Here is a 15,134-nt window from a genome sequence, read left to right as displayed (position 1 = left end):
GAGATTAGAGAACAGGTACCAGTCTGGGCACAAGGCTTAGTGTAAGCAGGTGAATTAATATGACATCTATTTTAGCCCAGCTCATACCATTGACTGCCATTTTGTCTTCTGAAAGACATTAGCACCCAACTAGGGACCAAGGGAGGACTGGATGGAATCTGGAGAAGGAAGGTGGCTAGAGATAGAGTTCTAGAACAGAGCACTGAAGTGTCTCCTTCTTTCCCTAGGTCCTCACTGAGCCCAAAGTCTTCGATGTCATTAGCACTATCCATCAGGACTGGTTCCCCCATCTGCTCCAAGGGATTGTTTTGGTCATGGGAGAGACAGCCCACCTAAGAGCCAAATGTTGGAGCTGGTGGGGTGGGGGAAGTGCCCCTCTCCACCCAACACTCACTGGGGCACAAGCCTTGGGAACCACAGGCCCCAGGGGTCACTGTGTCCACCCCTTGCCTGGCCAGGTGGCTACTTGGGAGGTGAGCTTCCTGTGGGCTTCCTACAGCTTAGAGGGGAGGGTCAGAGATGCCAGCCCCCTGGGCCCTCCCCATCTTTCTTGCCTCCAAGTTTCTAAGCAATACATTTTGGGGGTTCCTCAACCCCCCACCCCAGATCTTAGCTGGCAGGTCTGGGTTTTTCCTTCTCTTCCCCAGGAAAAGGCCAGAATAGCATAGGAAGCTGGCAGCTTTCAAAGCCTTGCATGGGAAGGGTAGGTGTCCCTTCAGGTACCTTTCTAGGATGAGGCCGGGGACATCCTCTTGCCCCCACACTTGTGCTTCTTCAACCCCACTCCCTTTTAAACTCCCTCTTCTGTGCCCAGGCAGTGGCTGGGAGAGGAGAGAAGCCATTGGGATTGTCTGAAGGAAGCCTTTCCTGGGGTCCTCAAGAACTTGGGGCTGGTCTGGGTTTGAGGGACTTGTTACTTGCCCTAGCTGAGTCTCTGGCCCTTTGCCTCCTTTCCTGTCCCTGGGGATTAGGAGGCTCTCATCCGACCAATGTCTGTAAATGTTTTGAGGTCTTCCTTCAGGATTATCTTATAAGCAAAGGAAGGAGAGTACAGCTAGCCCCAGTGCAAGCAGGGTGAGATTGTTACCCAGCAACCCATGTTCTCACAGAGCAGGGCCTTCCTGCTTCCCTTCTCCCAGAATTGGCCTATGAAGAGATGCCCTTCCCATGGGACCCTGGTGGGTGCAAGGTAGATGGGAAGGGGTTCAGGGCTGTTGTAACCTGGAGCACTCAGAGCAAGTACAGCCAGGCAGAGCCTTTTCCTGTCCTCAGGCTCCTTGCCCCACCTCGCCCCAGATGAGGCTGAGTCCAGGTGACTGCCTCCTCCTTTCTTGTAAATACCAGTCGTGCATTTGTACAGTGGGCCCTGTTCTTGTGAAGTCCACCTCCATGGTCATTAGACCTGCCACTCTGAACCGCATGTAACTCCCCCATGCTCTTGGTCTTCCAGGCCCCTGCTGTAGGCAGAGATCAATAAAGAAGGGAGACTGGCTGGATGTGTGTGGTGTTCATGAGGTAGAAGTCCTCTCACATGTCTTTATAGTGATCTGCTAAGTTAGATAGAACTCTGCTGTGGTATTCTCCCTGAGCGTTGGAGGGCAACCCAGGGGAAACCTATCTGGGGGGCATATAGCCCTTCACTGCCCAGGCTATCCTCTTTTTGGCTGTGCACTGCTGCAACAAAGGGGGTGAAAGAATCTTGCCTTCTCTCCCTCTCTTTAATTCTTTGGGTTAATCAGAATCAACAGCAGGAGAAGCCCGGCTAGGATCAGAGACCATTTCTGTTCGTGCATAGTGTTAGTTTTGCCCTGACCTCAGCAGGTAGGAAAAGGGGTGAGGTGGTCCTTTGAATTTCTAGCCACTGTGCTCTTTGACAATCTTTGTATCAGAATAGAACAAGGAACAGTGGCTGCACATTTGGAGGCCAGACAATTCCAAGTACTGCCATTCTCAGGGGTCTAGGGACAAGGTACACTTCCCAACCATTTCCAGCAGATGGCGCTACAGCAAGTCTTTGCTGGTCTGGGAATCTGTTTTCCAGCGGCAGTCTCCCAGAGTCTGCAGCCCTGCAGCCCTGCAGCCCTGCAGCCCTGCAATGAGGGCAGAGCTTTCCACAGCAAGAAAGGAAAACCCTGACATGACTTCCATTTCTCTTTATGCAAGTAGAGGCTAGGTTTCTATCTGTTTCCTATTTCCTCCCCTAGTTGGTCCTGAGGGTGGGGGCTGTGGAGTGCAGACAGGAGCTGAGGAAGGAAGGGATCCCCAGGCTGGAAAGAAGAAAAGCACCAAGGACCTAACACCAAATTTATCACTTTTAAAAACAAGAGATTAAGAAACATCCAGTGTCCATGAGGTTCCACACTGCAGTGGCTCTCCCAGGGTGCCAACTCCTGTCAGACCTGTTGCGGGGGAGGAAAGGGAAGGTGACTGAAGGACCACAGGCTCATCCTTTTTAGTCAGCTCAGCTATCTACCTTCTGAGGCAGTCCTGCTATGGATCTCAGTCTGAGCATCCTCTCTTTTAGGTAGGGGTTAGGGAGTATCTCTGCTCTCAGCCCACAATACTTTGGTTCCAACTGCCCTTTATTACAAAAATAAAATTAAATCTATAGCCTACTTCCATCACCTGTTCCAGAATGTGTATACAACAAACTCAATCTGATCCTTCCCGCAGTCACTTACTCCCCACTCTCTTTGTCAGAGGAGATGTGTGGCCTCCGCACAGAGGCTAACTTTTCAGTGACTAAATAAAGCTGCTCCTTTGTCTACACTTTTGATTCCAAATACTAGCCCCTACAGCCTGCTCTCCTAAAGGCCCCAAAGCCCAGCCCACGGGGCTTACCAAGCTGGCTCCATGGGAATCCAGTGGTGGCATGTGGGCTGAGGGGTCCTCTGTACTGGGCTCCACACCACACTGCTCCTGAGTCTTGGGGGTGGATTCTGCAGGCTCTGGGGAGGGAGAGCGGGTGGTGGAGGAAGAGCCAGCCTTTATAAAGGTGCACAGCTGCTGAGAAGGGGCCCAAGACCCATTGGGAGCAGATCTACCTTGCCATCTGGGGTTTCTCTGTTACTATGATAGCTTCACTATTTTTTCCCTGTAACCAGAGATTGAAAATAAAAATAAAACAAAACAAAATCTCCAAAATCTTCTAAAAGTTAAAAAAAAATTGAGTATAAACTCAAGTGAGGCTAAGCGTGATAAGAACTGACAAGGCTAACTGTTCCTTATCCCACCTAGTGTGACTGCTCACTGGACTGTAGAAAAAGAATGTGATTACAAGATGCTTTGCTGGGTGTTAGGTAACACGCAGTCTGTGCGTATCACTTTCACACAATTGGAAATGGTCTGAATCCTGGAATACATGTGGGAGAAGGGACCATGGCTGTGGACTAATACCACCAGCACTACAGTTTCTGTATTGCAGCCTTTGTATGTGTCAGGTGTTGAGCCATGCTCAGTGGAAGACTCCAAGGCAACCCCAGTGAAACAAGACACCAGCTCTGCTGGTAAAGTGGCCAGTGGTGGAGGCAGGACTCTAGCCCTGGCTCTGTTGCAGGGTAGAGTACTGTTCCAAGTGAGGTGGGTTTTCCCTCCTTTTCCAGTCACAACAGGATTTCTGGGGGCTAAAAGTAAGACATGTGATTCAAACATGTGACGTGTAGAATACATGTCCTTGATGGGCTTTTGGCTGCTGTTCCATCTCTCCCAGACTGCGGTTCCTTCCCTTACCCCAGTGGGTGAAGCTGTCTTCCTGCAAGGCTAGGGAACTGTGTTGTGGTGCCTTCCCAGGCTTGTACATACTTTGTGCTTTCCCAGAGGTATCTGGCCTTGATGCTGAGCCTATGTCTGGGATCCCAGGTGGGCAGGACTCCTGGTTCCCTGTGCTCTCAGAGGCTCCCTCAGGTTCCTCTCCTTGCTTCTGTTGCCCTAGGTGATGCTCAACCATCGTCTGGAGCTCTGGGGGCATAGAGAAAGGAAGGAAACATTGGATAGAGCTGCCTAAAATCTCCCTTGGGGGAGGTCTTTCAAATCAGTAGCCCCACCAAAGGGTCTGTGCATGTTGCTGGGTGCTTGGATTTTCCACACACTGAGCTCTGAACAGGGAGAAACATTTGCTAGTCAATAAAGAGAGATGAAAGAAGGAGAATAAATGCCATTTTAAAGGCAAGTAGTAGAGGGGAAGAACATTTAAGTACAGAAGACACTCCTAATTAATGTACCAGGACCTGTTGTCTCCCTAGGGGCAGGAGAGAAGCCTCAGTCTGGACTCAGGGAATATAGTACCTTCTGTGTGCTGTGCTGATGAGGTCACGTGTGCTATTTATCTGCCATAGTGAGGAGGTGGCATTCAGGCTTGGTTTGTGGATCAGTTTCACCAAGGCTACAGGAGCCTCCTTCACATAGCAATAGCTTCATTCAAACACAGATCCAGTGACCTCTCAAGGGCACTCCCTGTAAAGGGTTACTAGATCTAACCCCTCCCTCCCCCCAGCCAGCTTCAGGCAGAGGGGAAATTGGGAAGGGGTGCCAAACCTTTCATGGTGGGTGTGGTTCTTGTCATCTTCTTCCGCTGCCGTGGAGACATTGACAAAGTGGACTGTGAAGGACACAGAGCCTGGATGGATGCCAGTCCTTCCCACCCTCCTCCTCTGCCTTGGCATGCTTTTGGATTAGAGATTGGGGCAGGTGGGTTTCAGGAGTGAGATTCTTGTTTCTTAGCTTTTCCCACCAGGCTGAGAAGGGAGACTGTGTGAGTGGCAGGTAGGGCATCCCACACACCTTTTAGAAGTGCATGGAAGAGGGCATCAAAGCCCTACAGGTGGGGAACAAGGTTTTTGCTTTGGGTTCTGCAGAGCTAACTCGGAACCTATATAGTAAATGGGTGCTCTCTCTCTCATTTAGCCACACCCCAGATCTGGAGGACCAGGGGTTGGCTTTTGAAGGCTGGGCTGAGTAGGAGGGGCCAGCTCACCTTGAGAAGTGGGTTGGGGATCCGGTCTTCATCTATCTCTGGGGAAAATAGGGGGGAAAACAGTGGTAAGAGCAGGTAACCCAGGGGGCTCCCAAAGACCTGAGTTCTTAAGAAGGGACTCTGTGGTCACCTCTGCCCTGAGCTGTCCCAGGAGCCTTTCTCTCTGGGTCCCTGTACTGCTGCTTGACCTTGTCAAGACTTGGATCTTGTGACCAGCCTAAGCCTGTATCCTGGCCTCATCCTTGAGGTCTGTGAAGGCAGATTTGTGGTCCTTCTGCTCTTTTTTCTCCTTGGTAGCATCCATGTCTCTTTTTCCTTCCTGTTTTTCTTTTGCTCCCAGGCAAGAGCAGGGCTCCCTGAGAGAATAGTAAACTTGTGCTAGTCAGGGCCCACAGGTGTGCGTCCTTATGGAGGTTGGGGGGAAGCTGGAGATTTGGGCATCTGGTCCCTTCTCTCCTAGCAAGCTCCTCTGACATTCTCCAAGACCTTGGTGGGGACTCCAGTGAGCAGAGTCGCAGCTGCTCTCTGAGCTGGTTCTAACCTTACCCTCGGGGCACTGACGATGGAGGCGGTCTCTCCCCCTCACAGCTGTCATTGCATTTGGGAGTGAGTGGGGGTATTAACATCTCAGTTGCTACAAGGCTGTTGTCACAGCAACCTGAACTAAGTTGACCATCCAGTTTCTGGGGCGCTTAGGAATCAGGTTGTCCTCTCCCTTCCTAGCACAGCTACATCTTTCTAAAAGCAAGATAAATCTTACTGAGCCAGCATGGGGGGATCTTTACAACTGAGGTTTACCCTTCCTCTCTAGCACCCATCCCCTCTTACAGGGACCCCTTTCTCAGGCACTTGTCCTTTGGGTTACCTGGGGATGACTGGTCACTGGTCAGCACAAGTGTGGCAGGGGTGGGGCGGCGCCTCCGAATCTGGGTTAGGGGATGAGGAAGAAGAGGTCAAGTTCACCAGGAACACAACCCAGTTTGATTTTGCACATTCCTCAAAAAGTGTCTCATCACTCTGGAGTACTTTTGGCCCATTTCCTTCTTCTGGGATGAGCTGTTCTTGGGGACACAAGAAACCACCTCAGCCATCTACATGTTCCCTTCCCTGCACTGCCTCCTCACTCTGCCCTTGTCCTATCCAGCTCTCCTCAGAATCTCTGTCCATTCTGTGCATCGATTTGTGGCCTTTGTCCTCCTGTCCATCCTGGATCAATGGTCAGAAATAACATGAGAGGCCAGAGGGCTTTCCCTCAGCCTCCAGTCTACCCGCTAAGCAGACATCTTAACCTTTTGTGGGCTCATATCTATCTGCAGAAGGCCTCTCTCAGGCTCACCTGCCATGAAGGGTTGAGTGCACTTCTCCCCTGGCCACCACAGCCCCTCAATACTTGCAGGTTTCACTAGCCTTGGACATACTGGCTTTTTAATTGGTCAGAGAATAGGGGAAGTGGTCCCAGTAGTGACTATGACATGAGGAAGGTCCTGGGTAGAACCCTGACCAGCTCCAGGAGAAATTAGCATATAAAGCTGATTGGTGGCTAGAGTTCCAACTGAACCCCCTTCTGCTGCTGTTTTTTTTTTTTTTTTTTTGTCTTGCTGTTTCTTAAGTTGATTGTTGCTGAATTCCACAGACTCTTGGGGTGTGTAGTTTTTCCCTTTCTGGGGAAGGTTTGAAAGAGAGTGGCAACACAGGGGTGGAGCTCCTGCAGCTCTCTCAACTATGGGGATGTACAGCTAACATCCCTGAGGAAGCAGGGTCCACTGAGGACCCAAATGACCAGATTTAGATCTACTCACATCTGTCCCTTGGTACCCCTGGTAGTGGTGGCTGGAGGTTATAAGATGTCTAGAAAGTGGGAATAGTAGGGGGGACTGTTTGAGCCAGAGAGGGTCTCTTTCCAAAGAAAGAAACAGCATGTATGGAATGGGGCTACGAGTGACTTCTTTCTTCAGGGGAAATCAGTGGCATCTGTTTTTAGTGACATTTTAAGGTCCCAGTAGAGCCAGATGTGTTTGTGGGTGTGTGTGTGTATAAATACTAAATGTGGATTGTTTCTGTCTATTTCTGGTACAAGATGCTTCATATACGTGGGAGTGGGACCACCTTCTTGCTAGAGTCTGACCCCTTTCCTTCTGTCTGGGTGGGGCTGTGGTAGTGGTGGATATGGGGGTAGTCACTAGAGAGGAGTGGAAGTGACTGAGACTGGGTGGAAGGAGGATTAGTGGCTTGACATAGCACCTGTATTGGGAGCCCAAGAAACCCATGACCAAAAAGTCAGCAGGGCTCTGAGGCTGGACAGGGATTTGAAGCACCCTGAGTCCTTGAGAACTGTGATATTGGCAGGAGGAAGGAAAGCCAGACTCCCTGGGTCCCAACAAAGAGGTCTCTTTCCTGTTTTCGCCCTAACCTCTTTTAGTTCTCAAGGACACATGAAGGTTGTGGTGGAGGTCAGCCCCATTCCTCACTCTGCTGTACACTTGGCTTTCCACTCTTTCTTCACCCCACCCCTACCACCATTCCGTGAAGGTTGGGGGTAGGAGCCCCTGCTATGCTTGGAGCTTTTGCCTCTACACTTAGTAAGACAGCAGGAAGGCCTTGGGGACGGGGGAGGCGGCAAACTTTCAAGCCCAAAAGACAGATTTCTGAAGAGCTAAAAAACAGCAGGCAGAGTCCCAGCTCTTTGCCCACTTTGGCTCCCTCACACTGCCATGTGCCCCCATATGTGCTCTCTGGGCCAGCTGGCCTGCCTTCCTCCCTTCCCCCTTCAAGACCAAACAGAAGCAGGTGTCAGGTCCTGTCTGCCAGTGGGAAGAAGCTCTCAGAACCTCTGGCTCCTACAGTCCCCCCTCCTGGGCCTCCTTTCTTGAGTTGAAAGTCATCTTAGCCAATCTCCTATCTCTGGGCATAGGCATATTCCTTGAGCCCATAGAAACACTTCTCATTCTCCCCTTCTCAGGTGTGTGACATCTCAACACACCCTCTTCAGCCACACCTTACAGCTCTGGCGATGCCCCTTAGTCCCCCGGTAGAGAAGGAGGCCAGGGTCCCCTCCCTGGATCTGAGAAGCAGAAGTTTCAAAGAGCACACCTGCTGAGTCCTTTTTCATCCGCACCCAATTCTGTTGCTTGAGCAACCTGGAAACCTCCCTCCTGTCCATTCCCAGAGGTATGAGCCTTTCAGATGGTGAGCTTAACAGTGAGTGGCTTGGGGCAGGAGCCTTGGCCTGGAGAGAGCTGGATGCTCTTGGGGAGGAGTTGGTCACCACATGGCCTGGGGGTGCCGCAGATAGTAGCCCTTCCATACGCTCACTGACGCTGACACACACTGCTCACTCACACACTGCCTTCTGCCAAGCTGCTCGGAGCTAAAAATAGGCCAGGCCAGGAGGCTGGGCCAGGGCCCTGCACTCCCACCCCGTGAGCCAAGCTCTCCTGGTGGCTTGCTCCGGGCTAAGCTTGGACCCCAGCCCTAGACGCTCCAGTCCGCCGAGCTACGCCCCGCATTCCACCCCCACTCCCTACTCCAAAGGGTAGGAGTAGACACAGGGCCCACGTGCTCCGATTTGCAGAAGGGAACAGCAGCTTGCAGACCCCCGCCCTCGCTCGCCCCAGAGCTTCTCCATAGCTGCCGTCATTCCTTTGGGTTGATGAGCCCAGGCGCGGATGACTCTTGGAGGGGAGGAGAGCTGTTTCTTCTCACTCGCCCCCCAGCCCCACGCCCTGTGCTCCCTCCCGGCGGTACCCTTTAGCTCAGCGCCGCCACCTAGCCGAGAAACTCTGAGGGTTGACTGAGTGTGAGGGGATGTTAGGTCGCCAGCGGGGGAGGGGTCGTGTCCCAAGGACTAGGCAGGGAGTGACCGACGCTCCGGAGATACCCGGCACCGGGACCGGTGAAGGGGAGACACCGTGGTTCGGCCGATGGGAGTGGGGATGGAGACCCCCATAAACTGGGCTGATGCGTCCCGGAAGAGGTGCTGTGCCGGGTTAGTGGGCGAGGCAGGGATTCGGGAGTCACCGCCCGTTACCTATTCCTTCGCCGAGTCCGGCTGCCCCGCCCTGCTTGTACCTGCTCAGCCGCCTCTGGGTCCAGGTGCGGCTCCAGCAGCGGGACCGTAAACTGGATCTTCCGTGGGCTGTTGTCGGGCTCCATGGCTCCGGGCCTGGCGGCGGCGGCAACAACGGCGGTACTCGGGCTGGGGCGGGCGCGCTTCCTCTCCGCTGCGCTCCGGCCCGGGCCCCAGCCCGGCTCTCGGCTCGCAGCTCCCGGCTCGGCACCCCGCTCTGCTCCCGAACTGTGTTGCGGATTGGCTCGTCACCGCCCCTCCCGGCCCCCTCCTCCCCAAGTCCTGAGCCTTAACCCCGTAGTAGCTGCGCTGGAAGCTGTGCGGGTCGCCGCACCTTGGGCTAGCTAGCCAGGCTCGGGCGGGTCGCTGTCCTAGACAATCGTCCCGGTATCCTAGATTCTGGGCAGGGGGTGGGTGTGGAAATGGGCTTCTCCAAGCTGGGGGCAGATTTTAGGGGCTGGGCGCAGCCTAAGAGGTACATTGTAGAGATTATTTGTGATCTAAAGGAGATTTCACAAAGGAAAAATATGGAAAGGAAATTTAGGTATACAGCATGGGGGATTAAGGTTAGACTAGGAAAGAACTTTCCCTTGAAGCAAATACTAGAGTGGAGGTGAAAATTTAAAGAGCAGGTGCAGGCTTTGGCTCTAGGGAGCACTCCAAGAACGGAGAGGAAAGGGATGGCCTCAGAAGGTCTCTAGGCTTGGGGAGAGAGGGCCATTTAGGGTCAAAAAGGAACCATGGGGGTGAAACCCAACACTGCTTGTGAATTAGATTTCACTTTCTGCTTGCTACATTGTGGGGCTGCAAAGTAGGTGAAAGGCTGCAAGGGGATTGCAGGGATGTGTTGGGGGATGAAGATGCCGCTCTGGCAAAGTGGCCTCTTTACAGATGGCTAGTGTTCACTTCCACTGTTGGCAGAACAATGAAAATGCTCTGCTGTGACTGTAGACATGGAAGTTAGACTACTAGAAGAACTTACTGGGTTGATACAGGATTAACATACCAGCCAATACTAACCAGTGAGAGCCACAGGGTATTCATAGGAGCTGGAGTGCTGTCACCGGACAGAGGGAGGTGGATGCTGGGCGCTGGGGAGGGGCCCTGATGAATTTAGGAGGCACCAGGGGCTGAGCTAGAGCTGGAGAAAGCCTGCAGTGCTGGAGGAGGTGCCTGGCAAGGCCAGGAGGTCAGTTTCTTTATACTCTTAAACTGAACCCAGAAAGGACCTTGATCATCCCCCACTCAAGGGGGCAGCTTTAAGCCTCAGCCTTGGATCCTCTGGTCTGCTTTCCATGGCCCCTTCCCCTCTACCCTCCAAAAATAGCCCCCCTCACCCCCCTTCCTTCCCTAGGGATCTCTTTACACAGCAGGCAGGCTCAGCTTTCTCCAGGGCAAGGCCAGGTTGCAGCCACTCAGCAGCTCTGAAGGTTCTGGCCACTGGGCATCCATTTGCTGTTGTTAGTTGTAGTAATGGGACTCTGAGAATGCTTCTCTTCTCCCTGCCCCTCTTAAAGCCTTTTGCTCTGTTTGGGTAGTGGGGCAAGTGTTCAGGGTCCCTGGAGCGCGATGTCTGTAACCCACTTGATAGGGGGGAATGCAGGAAGATATGATGAAGCCACAAACCCTGGGAGATAGGGCACAGGGTTCCTTAGGGCCAGGCCACTGTTTTCTTTTCTCTTTGCTTCTTCCTCCGATAAATACATTTAAGGGCATTGGGTCCTCTAAAGAGGGCCGTTGTCTGTCCTCTCAGCCTACACTGGATGACCTGAAGGCACAATCCCCACACCCGGCTCTGGAGCTCAGCCCTCATCTCTTTTGCAGTGCCAGAACCCCCATGTCTCAGAGCTGTGGAACCATGGAGTAAGGGGCCTGGCATGGAGGCAGGCGACATCTAATGTAGGGGGTGAGGGTTCATTCCTGGCTTGTTTCTGTGCAGAATTCCAGAGTGCCAGTTTCTCTATTTGGGCTCTTATGAGGTTCCACTCTCATGGGGTAGTCCAGTTTGTTTAGATTTCTTCCATGTTTCTTTCTCTCAAATTTTAGTCCTCAGGGGCCTTGCCTGTCCTCAGTGTTCCCTTCTCAACCCCTAGATTCTGACTTCAGATTCTTGTTCCAAAAGCTCCAGGCTAGGTGGGGAGAGATGAGAAGAGGGGTGCTGGGAGCAGCTGGGGAGCAGGGGTGGTGGAGTACAGAGGCTCAGGGGAAGTGGTGGTCAGAGAAGAGAGCCAGAGGGAAGATCGAGCTTTTTGACCACTATAAGGACGAAGGGCTGATTGGCAGGAGGGAGATGGAGTGAATCACAGCACAGCCTCTGCAGACCAAGTGGAGTGGTGACTGTGAAGGTGTATGCAAACCTTTATTTGTGCCCCGAGCTGAGTGAGTAGCTGTGAGCACTTGCTAGGCACGTGGGAAGCAGAGAGGATTGCACACAAAGGGCTGGGAAGGTGCAGAGGGCCTGCACCTGCCTGGAGAGGGCTCCAAGCTGAGGAAGAGTGAGTCTGTCCATTTCCCCGCTCACATGTGTCTATGTGGGGAGCGCCCGCCCCTGCTGCTTCCCAGGTGGCAGAGTCATAGCTACTCCAGGGCATACTTCTGGCTTATGACTATTTAAGGTTATAGGGATGAAACTTGGCGATGTCAATACCTAATAGCATCCCTGCTGCCTGTGTTACCTTCCAGGTTAATGGACTGCACCTTGTTTTTGCTGATCTACCCTTCTTGCTCCATTAACCTCAGTGTTAAATTTCACCAATCCCACAATTAAGCTGGAGGGTAGGCAACCAGGGTGCTGTAGAGAAATCCCACCTAGGCTGGGATTTGGGAGGTAAGGTTCAAAACCTCCCTCTGCTACTAATAGCCTGGGTGGCTCTGGGATCACCCTGCTACCCAGTGGGAGTCAAGGAAGGCTGCAGATGTCTCTGTTTTAATGTTCTATGGAGAGTCCAAGGTGAGCAAGCCACAACCAGGAAGTCATAGGTCTAAGGTGACAGCAGAGAGGACCTTGCCTCCAGCTTCCAGACACCCTGGCCTGGTCAGGTAGCAGAGTGTACTCCTGGGTGTGGAGTCCATGGTGCTGACGTGCTTGTCCACACAGTTGTTTGTACATACTTGCTTGCAGAGTCTGCAGAGTAAAGGCTAGTAGCTGCTTTTTAAGCCCATTTGCATGGTTCTTTGGGAAGCTGCATGCTCATCCTAGGTGCTGCCATTTCTTAAGCCTTTCTAGAACATCTTTTGGAACCACTTCAGAGCTTGTGGCATATACTCTGAATATCCTCACTGTGGCTGCTGACCTATGGAGTGTTTTTGCTCTTTCAAAAAAAATTCCAAAGTTCTTAGGGATCTAGTCCTGTGAAGCAGGGAGGCTGGAGAGAGTAGTGGGTATTGTTTCCAGGACTGATTCTGCAAGCTTCCAAAGCCTGTCTAGAAGGCCTCTCCAGTGTAGATATTTCTAGAACCTGTTGAAGGCCCAAAAGCCCCATTGGCATAGGTGCGCGGTCTCTATGATGAGCTGGAAAGGGAGCTTGTGAAGGCCTGTTTTGCCCGTGAAAAAGCCACACACTACAATTCCGCCAGGGACTGGTGGCAGCTGTGTAGCTGGTGCTCTTTGGAATGGGTCTGGCATGCTTCCAAAGTGCTTTACTGTCCCACCAACCATGGTGGCCACTGGTTGAGGTAGAAGAGATTTAGGAACAGCCATTCAAAACGGGACCAGAAGCACTTGATTTAGGGGCTGACTGCCAGCGCAAGCTGTGGCTGCATCAAGTTAGAGGCCAATGGCAGATCATGGTCTAGATGACCTTTTGAAATACATGGGTGCCCAGAGGGTATTTAGCAGAAGACCATCCCACGGTAGCTTCTAACCATAACCCTCTTACCGGTTGAATTGATCCAAACATTTACACATCCAGGCACTATGCTAAGTGCTGCGGGTACAGAGGAGTTCAAAGCAGATCCAGGGTCTGACTCTAGACCTCTTTCAGCCTCAGTGCCAGCTCCTCAGTGCCAGCTCCTCAGTGCCAGCTCCTCAGCGCCAGCTGAGGATGGGTGGCTTATACTAGTAGTCTGGAGCGTCACGGAAGCAGAGGGACAAGGTGCTGTAACTCCCAGGACAGCAGGAGACAGATGGGGGGGGGGGGAGAGAGAGAGAGATCAGTATGACCTTGGGTTTCTCATAGCCACTGTGCTTTTCCCACACTTAGGCCCCTTCAGCTTTAAGGTCTACCTGGGCTCAAATGATAGTTCCATCCTGTAGTGTCTGTGACCTTAGACAAATTCTTTAGCTTCTTAAATGCTCAGTTTCCTCAGCCTTTAAACTGGCTTAACAGGCAATCCTGAGTTATAGAGGATTGGGTTGATGTAATCCCAAAATGGGTTACATCCGTTACATGCTTGCAAATGTTTTCTCCTTTAGTGCTTGCCAAAGCAGAATAGAGGAAGGGGCTCTGGATGCCTTCAGAATTCAGAGGGAGGGTGCCTGGAGAACATTCCTGCCTATTTTCAGTCAGGTCCTGCTTCTCCCCATGCTTGCCAGATCAGCCATTCTTAGAGTCCAGCTGTGTCCTCATCAGCATGGGTGATCATCCTGTCCTACTAATTAACACACACTCTGTTAATGATTAAATCTAATGACTTTGACTTGGAGGTGGGAAGATGGAAAATTCTCTAGCCATAGGACAGGATAAGGGCAGGTTACCAGGAGTGGGGAGACCAAGCGTCCCCCCCCCAGGTTCTGGTGTGTTGTTACAGGTGGCTAGGAGAGCAGATGCCAGCTTTCCTCCTGGGGCTCTCAGCAGGGGAGGTTGACTGTAGGAGGGGTCATTTGAAAGTTATAGCTTGTCAGATAGCTCTGAGGGGCAGCCCAGCTCTGCATTCTTTTTTCCAGGGTGAGCCAGCCATCACTGCTGTGGGTGGAGGAGCCTGGTTTCACAGTTTCCTAGAGAATGTGTGACAAAGTACAACTACTAGTGGGGCTTACAACAGTGGGAAGTCATCCTCAGTTCTGGAGTCTGGAGGTTTTAGGTAAATGTGTCAGAACTTGGTGCTGGGCAGAAGCGCCTCCTATCTTTTCCAGCTTCTTCCAGGTGTTTATTGGCTTGTGACAGCACAACTTCAATTACTGCAACTATCTTCATGTGGCTTCTATCTTGTGTGTCTCTCTGTGACCTCTTATAGGGATGTAAGCCATCCCAAATCCAAGGCAATTTCACATGGGCACTCTTGACCAATGACAGCATCAGCAACTTAGTTCTCTTTCTGAGGTTCTAGGGAAACATGCATTTTCAGCCTGTAGCAGCCAGTGAGAAGGCCTGACAGGATAGGGGCTGGCCAGTATGTGGACAGCCATCCTAGATACTGTGGCTGTGCTCAGGATGGCCCAGGAGGCTCGTGACTATGGATCTGTCTCCTGTCCCCAGAAGTGCTTAGGACCCTGGTGGGGTTGGGCTAGGTCTCAGGTCTTAAAAAAGATGCTTCAGTGGACAGGATCCCTTGAGGCAGCCCTATTGCAGTGGGCCTGAGACAGACCTATGAACAGTTCCTCTTTCAGGAGCCCAGACTCCTGAACATGCCCCTCCCAGAGGCCACTTGCTTAGTTAGCTCTGGGGAAAAATGGGTACCACTATCCCATGAGATTTAGGGTGAGAGGTGAGGAAAGGGATGGGGCTGGGAATGCTATTCTTTCTTCCTCACAAATGCTCCTCTCCTCTTGCTGTGATGGCCTCTACCTCAATGGTCTTGATCTGGCCAAGGTGCCTGTGACTAGGTTTCTGAATTCCTTTTAACTCTCCAAGTGATTTGGCCCCTTTCTTTGACATCTCACCTATAGCACTTTGCTGCCTGTGATAACTGATCTTGATTGTCACTTTCCTGGGTTGTGAACACGTCAGGATGTGTCTGTAAGGAGTCTCTGAATTAATCAATGGTTTGATCTACTGATGTGTTTAAAATGTGTATAGAGGCTGTAGAGAGGTGGCTCAGCAGTTAAGAGAAACTGTTGTTCTTGTAGAGGACCTGGATTTGATTCCCAGCATCCAAATAGCAGCATACTGCCATCTGTAACTTCAGTTCCAAGGGATGTGCTGCTGTCTTCTGGTC

General features: G+C 51.9%; 2 protein-coding genes across 5 annotated transcripts in view; one reads left to right on the top strand and one right to left on the bottom strand.

Annotated features, from left to right (window-relative positions):
• Positions 1–2,769, top strand: part of Pde1b (phosphodiesterase 1B) — a 28,741-nt gene extending 25,972 nt beyond the window's left edge. For both annotated transcript variants that reach the window (XM_021652079.2, XM_021652080.2), the window contains one exon: positions 228–2,769. The gene's annotated coding sequence lies outside the window, so the exon portion shown is untranslated. The remainder of the gene's footprint in view (positions 1–227) is intronic.
• Ppp1r1a (protein phosphatase 1 regulatory inhibitor subunit 1A) lies at positions 2,291–9,280 on the bottom strand. Of its 3 annotated transcripts, XM_021652082.2 has the most exons (7): positions 9,041–9,273; positions 5,838–5,898; positions 4,973–5,010; positions 4,534–4,597; positions 3,802–3,957; positions 2,842–2,948; positions 2,291–2,399 (listed from the first exon to the last, which is right to left on the bottom strand). In XM_021652082.2, the coding sequence occupies exons 1-7, from the start codon at positions 9,122–9,124 to the stop codon at positions 2,394–2,396; spliced, it is 516 nt and encodes a 171-aa protein (XP_021507757.1). In that variant the 5' UTR covers positions 9,125–9,273; the 3' UTR covers positions 2,291–2,393. The 3 variants fall into 3 exon arrangements, with proteins under 3 accessions (XP_021507757.1, XP_021507756.1, XP_021507758.1); XM_021652081.2 differs by having other exon boundaries at positions 2,291–2,948; positions 9,041–9,275; XM_021652083.2 differs by lacking the exon at positions 3,802–3,957 and having other exon boundaries at positions 2,291–2,948; positions 9,041–9,280.
• Positions 9,281–15,134: the final 5,854 nt, after the last annotated feature.

Source organism: Meriones unguiculatus, chromosome 8 (assembly GCF_030254825.1).
Source record: "Meriones unguiculatus strain TT.TT164.6M chromosome 8, Bangor_MerUng_6.1, whole genome shotgun sequence".
Classification (NCBI taxonomy): Eukaryota; Metazoa; Chordata; class Mammalia; order Rodentia; family Muridae; genus Meriones; species Meriones unguiculatus.
This window is presented reverse-complemented; position numbering and strand designations above follow the sequence as displayed.